This window comes from Mercenaria mercenaria, chromosome 17, assembly GCF_021730395.1.
Source record: "Mercenaria mercenaria strain notata chromosome 17, MADL_Memer_1, whole genome shotgun sequence".
Taxonomy (NCBI): Eukaryota; Metazoa; Mollusca; class Bivalvia; order Venerida; family Veneridae; genus Mercenaria; species Mercenaria mercenaria.
In genome coordinates this window covers 69,804,464-69,818,769 of record NC_069377.1, presented here as the reverse complement: position 1 = coordinate 69,818,769, position 14,306 = coordinate 69,804,464, and the positions used below count along the sequence as shown (strand labels likewise).

The window sequence follows — 14,306 nt, the reverse complement described above, 5'->3', positions numbered from 1 at the left end:
AGGACACGGGGGCCTGAACATTGAAAACCATTTCCGATCAATAACTAGAGAACCACTTGACCCAGAATTTGAAACTTCATAGGATGATTGGTCTGAAGAGTAGCTGACCCCTATTGTTTGGTCACTCCGTCAAAGTCAAGGTCCGGCCTAACATTGACAACCATTTCCGATCAATAACTAGAGAACCACTTGACCTAGAATTGAAACTTCATAGGTTGTTGGTCATGAAGAGTAGAGACCCCTATTGATTTTGGGGTCACTCCGTCAAAGTTCAAGGACACGGGGGCCTGAACATTGAAAACCATTTCCGATCAATAACTAGAGAACCACTTGACCCAGAATGTTGAAACTTTATAGGATGATTGGTCATGAAGAGTAGATGACCCGTATTGATTTTGGGGTCACTCCATCAAAGGTCAAGGTCACAGGGGCCTGAACATGGAAAACCATTTCTGATCAATAACTAGAGAACCACTTGACCCAGAATGATGAAACTTCATAGGATGATTGGTCATAAAGAGTAGATGACCCCTATCGATTTTGGGGTCACTCCATTAAAGGTCAAGGTCACAGGGGCCTGAACATTGAAAACCATTTCCGGTCAGTAACTTGAGAACCACTTGACCCAGAATGATGAAACTTCATAGGATGATTGGTCATGCAGAGTAGATGACCCCTAACGATTTTGGGGTCACTCTGAAAGGTCAAGGTCACAGGGGCCTGAACATTGAAAACCATTTCCGGTCAGTAACTTGAGAACCACTTGACCCAGAATGATGAAACTTCATAGGATGATTGGTCATGCAGAGTAGATGACCCCTAACGATTTTAGGGTCACTCTGTTAAAGGTCAAGGCCACAGGGGCCTGAACATGGAAAACCATTTCCAATCAATAACTTGAGAACCTCTCGACCCAGAATGTTGAAACTTCATAGGATGATTGTTCATGCAGAGTAAATGACCCCTATTGTTTTTGGGGTCACTCCGTTAAAGGTCAAGGTCACAGGGGCCTGAACATTGATAACCAGTTTCGATTAATAACTCGAGAACCACTTGACCCAGAATGTTGAAACTTCATAGGATGATTGAACATGCAGAGTAGATGACCCCTATTGATTTTGGGGACAGTCTGTTAAAGGTCAAGGTCACAGTGGCCTGTTCATGTAAAATCATTTTTTGGAAATAACTTGAGAACCACTTGACCTGCAATGTTGAAACTTAATAGGATGATTGGACATGCAGAGTAGATGACCCCTATTTATTTTGAGGTCACTTGATCAAAGGTCAAGGTCACAGGAGCCTGAACAGTGACTTGAGAACCACTAGGCCAAGAGTGTTGAAATTTAGCGGGATGACTGGACATGCCAAGTAGATGATCCCTATTGCAGCCAACCATCAGTGTCTCTTTGACTTTCGCTCCTGACCCCTATTGACTTCTTGCCTATAGGACTTTGCATTGGGGGAGACATGCGCTTTTTTACAAAAGCATTTTCTAGTTTCGAACCAGAGAACACACAGGTCATAACATCTGAGGACCATCACATCAAACGACATGTCAAAGAGGCTATTAACATCAAACAAAGGCGACCATCGCTCAACCGGGACGAGGGGCTGGAGTTACCTCCAGTTTACAGCACTCTCCTTCAGTCACGGGACCTTCTATCGATGCAAATTAGTACACCATGGCTGATGAAGGCAGTTAGATAATGCCGAAATATACTTAAAAAAAAAAAAGTTAGTTTTTCTTCTGTGTTCATGGATTATCACTCTAAAACTGTAACTATTGGTTTGTTTTATGTAAACTTTTCAGAGGAGACCAAAGCTGACAAATTTTTTGGCAAGTGATTATTTTGGTGCTAAGAAAACTAAACGTGAGTACTGTTGTTTCAAATATCAAACTTTATAAAGTCGTATGTTGAACTCTTAAGAGACATTTAATATTTTGAAGTTTTACATCATTATGAAGAAACAAATTCAAAATAAAACCATTATTTTAAAATGTAACCACATTATAAAGAGAAAGATGGAAAAGGAAAAGCAAATCCTTGATAATAATAGTAAAATGATAATAATAATAATTATTTTTATTAAAGAAAAAGGAAGTGCTGTTCTTATATTAATTCTGTCTGCTAGGATTTTTAGCTCAACTGAGCACAAAGTGCTCAAGGTGAGCTTTTGTGATCGCCCTGTGTCCGTCATCAACAATTTGACTGTTTACACTCTAGAGGTCACAATTTTGGCCTAATCTTAATGAAACTTGGTCAGAATGTTACCCTCATAAAAATCTTGGACGAGTTTGATATTGGGTCATCTGGGGTCAAAAACTAGGTCACCAGGTCAAATCAAAGAAAAAGCTTGTTAACACTCTAGAGGCCACATTTCATCACCTCAACGCAAAAAAGTCGTAACTTATATTAAATTTATAATAAGTTACGACTTTGTTGCGTTGAGGTGACGATTTATGACCATATCTTAATGAAACTATCTTGATGATCTTTAGGTCAATAGGTCAGGTGAGCAATACAGGGCCTTCATGGCCTTCTTATTTAAAATCATTTACAGAACTGAAAAAAAATTCAAAATCGGCCCCTAAAATGAGAAAGTTGTGAGCATTTAAATATTTGATCAAAATGGCGGTCATTTTGTTTCCATAGCAACAAAAACCAAATTGGCAGATTTACGAAATTTCTAGGTATATCTTTGAACTGTATTTACTTATTTCTTTAAAATTATTAATCCCCCGCCATGAGTGGTGGGGGGCTATAGGAATGGTCTCTGTCTGTCCATCTGTAACAGTTGTGTCCGCACCATATGATTTAAACCCCTTGAAGGATTTTCGTTTTGTGTCCGCTCTGTATCTCCTAAACCCTTGAAGGATTTTCATGAAACTTTGGTCAAATGATCACCTCATCAAGACGATGTGCAATACTCTTGATTCAGCCATATTTACTCAAGGTCAAGGTCACAATTAAGGTCAAAGGTTTGAGCCTTCCACTTTGTGTCTGCTCTGTATCTCCTAAACTCATGAAACTTGGGTCAAAGGATCACCTCATCAAGATTATGTGCAGAACTCATGAGTCAGCCATGTCGGCTCAAGGTTAAGGTCACAGCTCGAGGTCAAAGGTTTGAGCCTTCCATTTTGTGTCTGCTCTGTATCTCCTAAACCCCTTGAAGGATTTCCATGAACTCAATATTATTAACGTATTAAAACCTTGCCAATGAAATATGTATTTAATTTCATAGGAAGGATAAAACTTATACAATACATTCAGATTTAATGTGTTTTGTTTTAAAAGTGAAGCACTAAATACATACATGGTGTTTTACGAATTATGTTTTATGATATAAGTGTTTTGCAATATATCATATAGTGTTTTACAATACATTATATTGTTGTACGTGTTTATTCTAGCTAAACCACAAGCTGCTAAATCAGAATGTACCTCACCCACAACCAGTCGGCCTACTACACCATCTAGTCCAGAACAGAGGTCTGGAAACAACACGCTGCATAACACCAAAGAAAATATGGTCAGTTTTCAGTTTTAGATATAATTTCTTTTATATGAAATGTTCTTTTTGCATGTGAAAGACATGAAAATTATTTTCTACTTTTGAATTATGTTGCAGTCAGTAGTAAAGTCATATTATCAGGGCATACTCTTACAGAATTACTCCTAGATATCATTTAAAATGTGTTTCCTGGTTCAGTTTGATGTTGAAGTGAGAAGAGAGCGCCAGTATAGGAATATGAGGGTTATGCTTTTTGGTAAATCTGTTGTGTTGTAAAATGCGAGGTTTGTTATAATTGGAGTTTGCTGTAAAGATCTAGATATGAAAAAAGAGGCTTTTACCATCTAAATCTATACAATTGATTTTAATTTGTATATTAAGTAAAGGTTAATAATTCAGACATAAAAATACTGATTGTTGTTTTTTTTTAGTATCAATGGTTTAATTTTCCTTCAGCCGGAAGAAAACCTATGTCATATTTGTCAGCTTGGAGGTCAGTTGTTGAACTGTGATACATGTAGAAATGTTTATCACCTCCAGTGTTTGAACCCACCATTATATACATTACCCGCTGGACAGTGGTGTTGTCCAAAATGTCAGGTAAATCTTTTATGTTGATAAAAGTATTTAGCAGAAAGTTAAGTACATTTCTAGCTCGACTGTTTGAAGAATAAGGAGAGCTATCTTACCAGGGCATCGGTGTCGGCATCACACCTTGGTTAAGTTTTTTGTACCAGTCCAAATTTTGACCAAACCTTTTGGCATATAGCTTTGAAACTTTCAAAAATATTGTGTACCATCACCATGTCCAGTTTTAGGTAAGATTACTTAACTCCATCAAGGATTTTGTCTGAATTATGGCCCCTTTTAACTTACAAAGCATGGTTAAGTTTTTCGTACCAGTGCATATTTTGTGTAAAGTGTTTGACATATGGCGTGTTTAAATCACTTGTTTATTATAACAGTCTGTCTGTAGGCAGGAGTACATAACTCTGTCAATTATTTTGGCTAAATTATGGCCCCTTTTGGACTTAGTTTTCGTACAAGTCCACGTTTTGTTAAACTGTTTGACATATGGCTTTGAAACTTTGTCTGCACGATAGTGGTTTCATTTATGATTTTATTAGTTCCCTACTGGTTGAAAATCGGGGACTATAGGAATGCACTTTTCCGTCCGTCATTCTGTCATTCCGTCCGTCCGTCCGCAAATTCATGTCCAGTCCATAACTCTGTCATTCATGAAGGGATTTTAATATTACTTGGCACAAATGTTCCCCATGATAAGACAACTTGTCATGCGCAAAATACAGACCCCTAGCTCAAAGGTCAAGGTCACAATTGGGGGTCAAAGGTCAACAGGGCTTTTTTCCTGTCCGGTCCATAACTCTGCCATCCATGAAGGGATTTTAATATTACTTGGCACAAATGTTCCCGATGATGAGACGATATGTCATGCGCAAAACCCAGACCCCTAGCTTAGAGGTCAAGGTCACAGTTGGAGGTCAAAGTTCAACGGAGCTTTTTTCCTGTCTGGTCCATAACTCTGCCATCCATGAACAAGGTTCGCACAGGCCTTGAAAAGTCCTTGAATTTGGTTGCAACCTTGAAAAGTACTTGAATTTAGTGTTGCCTTGCAAAAATGCAAAAAGGGTAGTTGAATTTGACTGAAAGTCCTTAAATTTAGGCAAACAGCCTTGAAAATCCATTAACAGTTTCTGTCTGGTGTCAAAATCGTATGTTATCGGTGTAAAAATGAATGAAAAAGTTTTTTCGGCAAATTTAAAATACGCTTGTGTAGGAGTACGAAAGGTCGCCGGTACGAGAGCGTGTATCCGGTACCGTACGGGTTTTATACTAAACGTTTGTGTATGACTCACTAGAAATTGTGAAAATGGTAGTGTCCATAGTTTTGTAGAAATGGGGAAAATTGGGAAGAAGTGTTCGTTCCAGCACAAGTGGGTAGGAAAGTATCAGTGGGTTAAATTCACAAATAACCCACACAAAGCCCGGTGCACGCTATGCATGAAAGATATTGACTTGACGCACATGGGTGTAAGTGCAGTAACGTCACATGCTAAGAGTGCAAAGCATAGGAAAAACGAAGAAGAGAGATCGTCATTGGCATCGTGTGGGGTGGCATTCATTCGACAGGAAGGAGCTTTCAATGTAAAGAGCTGGCAGTAGCCCGGATATCAACAATAATTCAACTCCACCTCCCCCATCCACTCTTGAAACTGATGGAACTGTCACTGGTATGACTATCCCACCCCCACCTACTTCAGAAACTGTTAATAGACCCCAAGGGCCAACAAGGATTAGTCAGTATATTGTAAAGTCAGACACACAAAAAGCTGAGATTTTGTGGACACTACAAACAATCTGCAATCATCACTCATAATTCCAATAAGGATATTGATAAACTGTTCAGGGCCATGTTTCCTGATAGTTCAGTTGCCAAAACATCGGATCTTTTAGCTGTGGTGTCACATCAAAACATTATATTATTATTATTATTATTATACCAGATTTATAAAGCGCCCTTTTCATGATCAATTTCACGTTCAAAGGCGCATTACATAGTTCAAATGCAGCCACACAGGGCGCATATTTGATCCTCTACTAGTACAGACACAGAGCGATCTGACCAGAGGGACAGAGTGAGACAAAGCACCCAGACAGAGAGATCAGAAATCAGATACAGGCTTGTCCGGCTAACTTAGCCTAGCTCGTTGCGAATAAACAGCCTGGTTCTTTAACGTGCCCAGTGTATAGCACTGATACACGCAAGGATTGCCTGGGTTCCTGACCAGTACACCTCTAGTTGAGTGGGAAACACTGAAAAGCGTTTCTGAAAATTCCCGAGTAGCTGTCGGGGATCGAACCCCCGACCTCAGGAAGGCCAGTGTGCAAACCACTGAGCTATCCGTCCACCACGTATATACAAAGTCTATAGATATATCTGTATGTAAGGATTACTTAGGGGTTGACATGGCCTGCCATTTTATTAGTGGTAACAGTTAGATACTCTAAAATCTAAATCTAAAATGTCTGTATTTGGGGATTGGTTAAGGATTGACATAAATTGACATTAATTTTTAGCTCGACTATTCATAGAATAGTAGAGCTATTGGACTCGCCCATGCGTCCGCGTCCGCGTCCGCGTCCCGATTTGGTTAAGTTTTTGTATGTAAGCTGGTATCTCAGCAACCACTTGTGGGAATGGATTGAAACTTCACACACTTATTCACTGTGATAAACTGACTTACATTGCACAGGTTCCATAACTCTGTTTTGCTTTTTTACAAAATTATGCCCCTTTTTTGACTTAGAAATTTTTGGTTAAGGTTTTGTATGTAAGCTGGTATCTCAGTAACCACTTGTGGGAATGGATTGAAACTTCACACACTTATTCACTGTGATAAACTGACTTACATTGCACAGGTTCCATAACTCTATTTTGCTTTTTTACAAAATTATGCCCCTTTTTAGCTCATCTGATTTTTTGAAAAAAAATGATGATTTATTGTCATCACTTGAGCGGTTGTCGGCGTCGGCGTCGGCGTCTGCGTCGGCGTTGCCTGGTTAAGTTTTATGTTTAGGTCAGCTTTTCTCCTAAACTATCAAAGCTATTGCTTTGAAACTTGGAATACTTGTTCACCATCATAAGCTGACCCTGTATAGCAAGAAACATAACTCCATCTTGCTTTTTGCAAGATTTATGGCCCCTTTTGTACTTAGAAAATATCAGATTTCTTGGTTAAGTTTTATGTTTAGGTCAACTTTTCTCCTAAACTATCAAAGCTATTGCTTTGAAACTTGGAATACTTGTTCACCATCATAAGCAGACCCTGTACATCAAGAAACATAACTCCATCCTGCTTTTTGCAAGAATTATTGCCCCTTTTGGACTTAGAAAATCAGTTTTCTTGGTTAAGTTTTATGTTTAGGTCAGCTTTTATCCTAAACTATCAAAGCTATTCCTTTAAAACTTGCAACACTTGTTCACCATCATAAGCTGACCCTGTACAGCAAGAAACATAACTCCATCCTGCTTTTTGCAAGATTTATGGCCCCTTTTGGACTTAGAAAATATCAGATTTCTTGGTTAAGTTTTATGTTTAGGTCAACTTTTTCTCTTAAACTATCGAAGCTATTGCTTTAAAACTTGCAACTCTTGTTCACCATCATAAGCTGACCCTGTACAGCAAGCAACATAACTCCATCCTGCTTTTTGCAATAATTATTGCCGGTGTTGGGACTTAGAAAAAACTCATTTTCTTGGTTTGAATAGTATGTTTAAGTGTCACTTTTTCTCATAACCCTCTCAAAGCTATTGCTTAAAACTTGCAACAGTTTTTTCACCACATAAGTGGAACACTGTACATCAAGAAACATAACTCTGATCCTGGCTTTTTGCAAGAGTGATGGCCCTTTTTAGACTAGAAAATCATGGGAAGGACAATATTCTATTATACAAAAAAAATCAGATAGCGTCAGCGACCCGCAAGCGTGCACATGTTCGAACTTAGGAATTTTTTTGGTTAAGTTTTGTATGTAAGCTGGTATCACAGTACTCACTAATGGAATGGATTGAAACTTCACACACTGTTTCACATGTCATAAATCTGACACACAAAGCAGGTTTTCATAACTCTATTTTGTTTTTATTACAAAATTTGCCCCTTATATCGACTTAGAATTTTTTGGTTAAGGTTTTGTATGTAAGCTGGTATCACAGTATCCAACCAAGGGAAAGGAATGAAACTTCCACACTCGTTCACTGTCAGATATGACTTGCAGTGCAATAACTCAACTTTGCATTTTACAAAATTATGCCCCTTATTAAACGTAGGAGTTTTGGGTTAAATTCTTATATGTAAGCTGGTATCTCAGTACCCACTAATGGGAATGGATTGAAAAACTTAACACACTTTGGTCCACTGTCATGAACTGATAACACTATGCAAGATCCATAACTAATTTTGCTTTTTTAAAATATGCCCCTTTTTTTCGACTTAAGTATACATTCAGTCCCGACAAGCTGTTGAATAGTCCGTCGTTGCTGTCCTCCCGACAGCTCTTGTTTATCAGTGGTGACAATAATTCATTTGGTGTGTGTAACTGTATGTGGAGGGGCCTTGTTTAAGAAATGAACTGTTTTTCTCGTCGGTGCTGAGTTTTCTAGTCAAATAATGGAACTATTAAAAGTTAGAAAACTAATACATAGTTATCGTGTTCATGAAATACATTGTCCTAATTGTATAATTAGAACTGGGACGATTTAAAAAAAACTCCTTGAAATAACAAAATTATAAACCTTGTACAGTCCTTGAAAAGTCTTGAATTTTGGTTAAGAGAATTTTTGTATGAACCATGAGAAGGGATTTTCATATACTTGGCACAAAGTTCCCATGATGGGACGACTGCATCGCAAAACCCAGACCTCTAGCTCAAAGGTCAAGTCACAATTGGCGGTCAAAGGTCACAGGCTTTTGTATATTTTTTTTTTTTTTCCCTGTCCAATCCACAAACTCTGCCATCCACAAGTAATTTTTAATATTACTTTGGCACAAATGAACCTCATAATCAGAAGATGGTCATGCACAGCCTTTCAGACACCCAAGCTCCAAAGGGTCAAGGTCACACTTGGCATCAAATGTTAACATGGCCATGAACAGGGTCTGTTTATTCGTGTCCTGTCCAAACACTGTCATTTCACAAGGGTTTTAATATCACGTGGCACCAATGTTCCCCATGATGAGACTACATGTTAATGCACAACTCCCGGACCCCTTGCCATAAGAGGTCACGTCACAATTGGTGACAAAGGGACAACATGGACTTTTGTTCCTGTTCCGTCCCAGAACTCTTGACTGCCATTCATGAAGGGATTTTAATATTACTTGGCGCAATCCCCATGATGAGACGACATGTCATGCGCAACACCCAGAACCCTAGTTTAAAGGTCAAGGTCACACTTGGAGATCAAATGTCAAATTCAAGAATGACTTTGTCCCGTGATTTCTTCTTCCATGCATGGAGGCATTTTGATGTAACTTGGCACAAATGTTTCACCACCATGGGCAGCAATGGTTTTTTAGAATTACCTCCCTTTGTTGTTACTATAAATAATATATTGTAACATTATTTTATTACGGGCTGTAGGGAAAAATCGAGACCACTTTTCTTTTCTTGGTACAGCATGCATGTTACAATCCAATTTTTAGGTGTATTTTGACCTATCCCTACCTGGTAAAGAAGTTTTTTGTGGACTTATATTTTATAGAATTATTTTTTTTTTTTTTTTTTCCGGATTAATTTCCCTTTGTTGTTACTATAAATAACTGTGATAACTTTTTTATAATTGGCCAAAAAATTCCATATGAAAACAACTGTAGGTTTTTATATATGCAGAATTTAATCCATGTTTTTGTAAACATATTGGGTGTATGTAATAGTACATACATCTTTGACAGATGATCAGTTCATTATGTTATACTGCAGTAGAGAAAATTAGGTGCCTTCCCGTAGGGACATTTATTGCATGGCAATACTTTCATTCACTTGTTTTAACAAACTTGCACCTCAAATTGTATCACCATAAAATCTTGGGTTCCTTTCGTGAACGGGGTGGCCAGATCCCATATGAGTTCCAGAGTATGGCCCCTGAAAGGGGCCAAAATTTAGCTATTTGCGCTTGTCAGCACAATAGCACTTTATATGCCCCCCTTTGAAAAAGGAGGGGTATTTGTTGTCAATGTCGGTCGGTCGGTCCGGGTCGAATGTAGACCTATCTGTTTCCAGGATGGTACTCAAGAACGCTTTGGGCTAGGATCATGAAAGTTTGATAGGGAGGTTGGTCATCACCAGTAGATGACCCCTATTGATTTTAGTCTGTATGTCAAAAGGTCAAGGTCACAGTGAACCTGAAATAGAAAAACGGTTGCCGATGATAACACAAGAACACTTTGGCCTAGGGATCATGAAAGTTTGAATAGGGAGGGTTGGTCATGACCAACATGATGAACCAACAGATTTTGAGGTCCGTATGGTTAAAGTCAAGGTCACAGTGACCCTAACAGTAAAACCAGTTTTCCGGATGATAACTCAAGAAGACTTAAGGCCTAGGATCAACAGTAAAGTGAGTAGGGAGGTTTGGCATGAGGCCACAGGTGACCCCTATTGATTTTGAGGTCAGTAAATGTCCAAAGGTCAAGGTCACAGTGACCAGAACAAGGTAAAATAGGTTTCCAGCAATAACTCAAGAACGCTGGGCCTAGCGTGGCAGGAAATTGATAGTTAGGTTGGCCATGACCACAGATACTCCTATTGATTTTGAGGTCTGTTATGTTAAAGGTCAAGGTCACAGGACCCTGAACAGTAAAACAGTTTTCGTGATGATAACTCAAAAACGCTTAGCCTAGGATCACGAAAGTGATAGGAGGTGGTCATTACTGCAGGTGACCCCTATTGATTTTGATTCATTTAGTTCAAAGGTCATGGGCAACATTGGCAGGAACATTTTTAAATGGTGTTCTGATCCTTCTTGTCCAAAACCATAGGGCCAAGGCTTTGATATTGGTATGTAGCAAAATCTAGTGGTCTCTACCAAGATTGTTCAGTTATTTCCTAGGGTCAAATTATGGCCCCACACCCTAGGTCACATGGTTTAATATAGCCTTAATAGGAAAAAAGCTTTGAAAAACCTCTTGGTCCAAAGACCACAGGGGCCTAGGGCTTTGATATTTTTGTAAATGACATCATCTTGTGATCCTCTACTAAGATTATTCAAATTATACCCAAGGGTCAAATATGGCTCCGCCCCTGTGGGTCGCCTGGTTACATATACTAGTTACAGGTGCATATAATTTCTGTTCCATGTGCAATTACTAATGCATCAAGGGGGGCATTTCCCGTGATTCGACGAGCTCTTGTTTATGATTTGATTTTTACCAAACTTGCATACAACGTGTATCACTAAGGATCTTGTTCCTTTCTGGAACTGGCCCAGATCCCTAATGGTTCCCAGAGTATGGCCCCTGAAAGGCCCAAATTAAGCTATTTTTTGACCTTGTCTTCACAATAGCACTTTATTTATGATTTGATTTTTACTAAACTTGCACACAACTGTTCACGATAAGACTTGGTTCCTTTAGGAACTGGGCAAGATTCCATTATGGTTCCAGAAGTTTAAGGCACCTGGATAGGGCCGGAATTAGCTATTTTGACCTTGTCTGCACAATAGCAGCTTCATTTATGATTTGAAATTAATCAACCCCACATAACTTGTGTCACGAAAAGATCTCTATCCTTTCTTGAACCCGCCAGATCCCATAATGGTTTTCCAGAAGTTAGGGCCTCTGAAAGGGCAGAAATTGGCTATTTTTTTGACCTTGTCACAACAATAGCAGCTTCATTATGATTTCATTTTTTTAACCGAACTTGCACACAACTTGTATCATCAACCATAAGATCTCGATTCTTTTTTTTATACGCCCACAGGGACGTATTATTTATCGACAGTGTCCCGTCTGTCTGGTGTGTTGGTTAGCCATTCCCTTCCGCCTGTAACTCTTGTAAACACACCCCTGATGGATTTTCAGTAGAAACCTGACAAGTGGGGGGGGGGGGGTGGGGGGGGACAAATGTTCACGTTCATTGAAAGGATGAGCAGAGCGCATGTTTCGGATGGCTAAATTCAATGTCAGGGTCACACTTAGGGTCAAGGTCATATGAACTTGTTTTAATGTGAATATTGCTCGCAATTGCGTTTGCATGCAGTGCTTCTTGTTTTTTGTTGGCAGATCCTTCTTTTGTTGCTTACATATTTTTTTTATTTCTTTCCTTTTAGTTACCATAAATAAGCTCCATCTTACTTTTTTAATTATTGGCCGTAGGGAAAACTGAGACCACTGTTCTAAAACATGGATGGTACCTCTAAATTTTAGGTGTATTTTGACATATCTGTACCTTGTAAGAATTTTTTGTTTTTGTTTTTGGTTAAAGCAATGGTACTCAGGTGAGCGATATAGGGCCATCATGGCCCTCTTGTTTGGTTATCATTTGGTTTCTGATCAGTAACTAGAGAATGCTTGGGCCTAAAGTCATTAAACCAAATAGGAAGATTAGCTGTGGTCAATAGATGAACCCTATTGTTTTTGTGGATCAATAGGGCAAAGGTCAAGGTCACAATAATCTTTAGATTGGAAATGATTTGAACTCTATAACATGGTTCGCACAGGCCATGAAAAGTCCTTGAATTTGATGCCTACCTCTTGAAAAACTACCTGAATTTTGTAACAGTCGAAACTTTTTGAAAACTACTTGAATTAGGAAAACAACATACAAAAGATGGCAAATAGGTCCTTAAATTCATCCAGTGCAGTAAAATGACAAACATTTTAAACGGAACCAAAATAAACTAAAAACAACAAAAAAAACCCCAACGTTAACAAAATTAGAGCTGCCACAAGAGTCACGATGTGACGGTAACGGTACGTAAACTTTACACAGTTTTATATGCTCTTTCAAGTAATTTTCACACTGGAATTTATCCTCGATGCGTTGAAAGTAAATCTTGTGTTACATTGTTTAATTTGTCCTAATTGGATATAAATGGTTTATTTCAATCTCACAACTGTACATTGCGCCCATTTTGTCTTGAAAATGGAGAAAACTACTGAAAAACTCCCTGAAAACGACTTGAAATTTTTTTTGGGAAGGTCTGATGAACCCATGGATAACTAAAGAGACAGTTTGGTCTACAGAGTTCAAACTTTCACAGATGATAGCCTGTAGTCATTAAGACGACCTCTAATGTTTTATAGGTCAGTAGGTTTATGGTTAAGGTCATGTTGACTGTAGTTTCTGCTTCATAACTGAAGAATGCTTGTGCCTACTGCTTTTTATCTTCTCAGAATAATTGCCAATGGTCATAGTGACCTTGAAACTCAAAATGATTTCCAGTCTATGTCTGGAGCAGTTTTGGGCCTTAAGGCCCATCAAATTTCATAGGGTGATTGCTCTGGTCGGGGAAAGTCTCTTATTGTCAAGGTAAAGGGTCACAGGTTTTTGAAAAAAATGGTTTTGTCAAACGGAAAAATTTTTTTGGGCCCGTACCCTGTTGGAAAATTGCCTTAGTCTAGAGATCCCTGATTTTTCAGAATCAGGAAAAAGGTCAAGGCCACTCAAACACTCTGTTTTATGACCCCATAAATGTTGCCTGGCCTTTGTGTTTGTCGTTTTATTATTTTTTTTATTAAATTTTTGTAAAAAAACAATGTGTTAGCTATTTATGTATTTATAAAGTTTTTTATGTTGTTTTGACGGAATTTTCCAGGGTCGCCTACTTCCTTTTCTGCTTTTCTTTTTTAAATCGGGATTTTTTTCCACACGACTGAATTTTAAATGTAATTTTTTTTTCTGCTTTTTTTGCGTGTTTAAGATTTTTGGGGGAACCTAGTTGAAATAAAAATTTTTTGTAAGGGAAGAAATGTCCAGTGAAAAACGGTTTTTTTAAAAAAATTTGTATCTTTAGTAAAGAAAGAATTCCGAAAAAAAAATGGGCATTTTTTTCCCAAATAAAATTTTTTGGAAAAGGGGGAACAATAAATTTTTCGATAGGGAAAAGATGAAAGTGAGGCCGGAAATTTGTCTTGGTGTTTTTAGCTACCCTGGCCAAAGTGCCAAAGGTGAGTTTTTGGGGGTCGCCCTGGCGTCGCCGCTTCAAATTTTACTGTTTAAAACCAGAGGTACAATTTTGGCCCCAAACTTAATGAAACTTGGCAGAAGGG

At 38.4% G+C, this 14,306-nt stretch overlaps 1 protein-coding gene across 1 annotated transcript in view; it reads left to right on the top strand.

Moving 5' to 3' along the window:
- The window catches only part of LOC123536994 (PHD finger protein 21A-like), a 40,888-nt gene extending 36,742 nt beyond the window's left edge, over window positions 1–4,146 (top strand). The window contains exons 9-11 of the mRNA XM_053528550.1: window positions 1,811–1,871; window positions 3,413–3,531; window positions 3,970–4,146. Of these exons, the coding sequence (XP_053384525.1) occupies window positions 1,811–1,871; window positions 3,413–3,531; window positions 3,970–4,131 (342 nt within the window). The 3' untranslated portion in view covers window positions 4,132–4,146. The remainder of the gene's footprint in view (window positions 1–1,810; window positions 1,872–3,412; window positions 3,532–3,969) is intronic.
- Window positions 4,147–14,306: the final 10,160 nt, after the last annotated feature.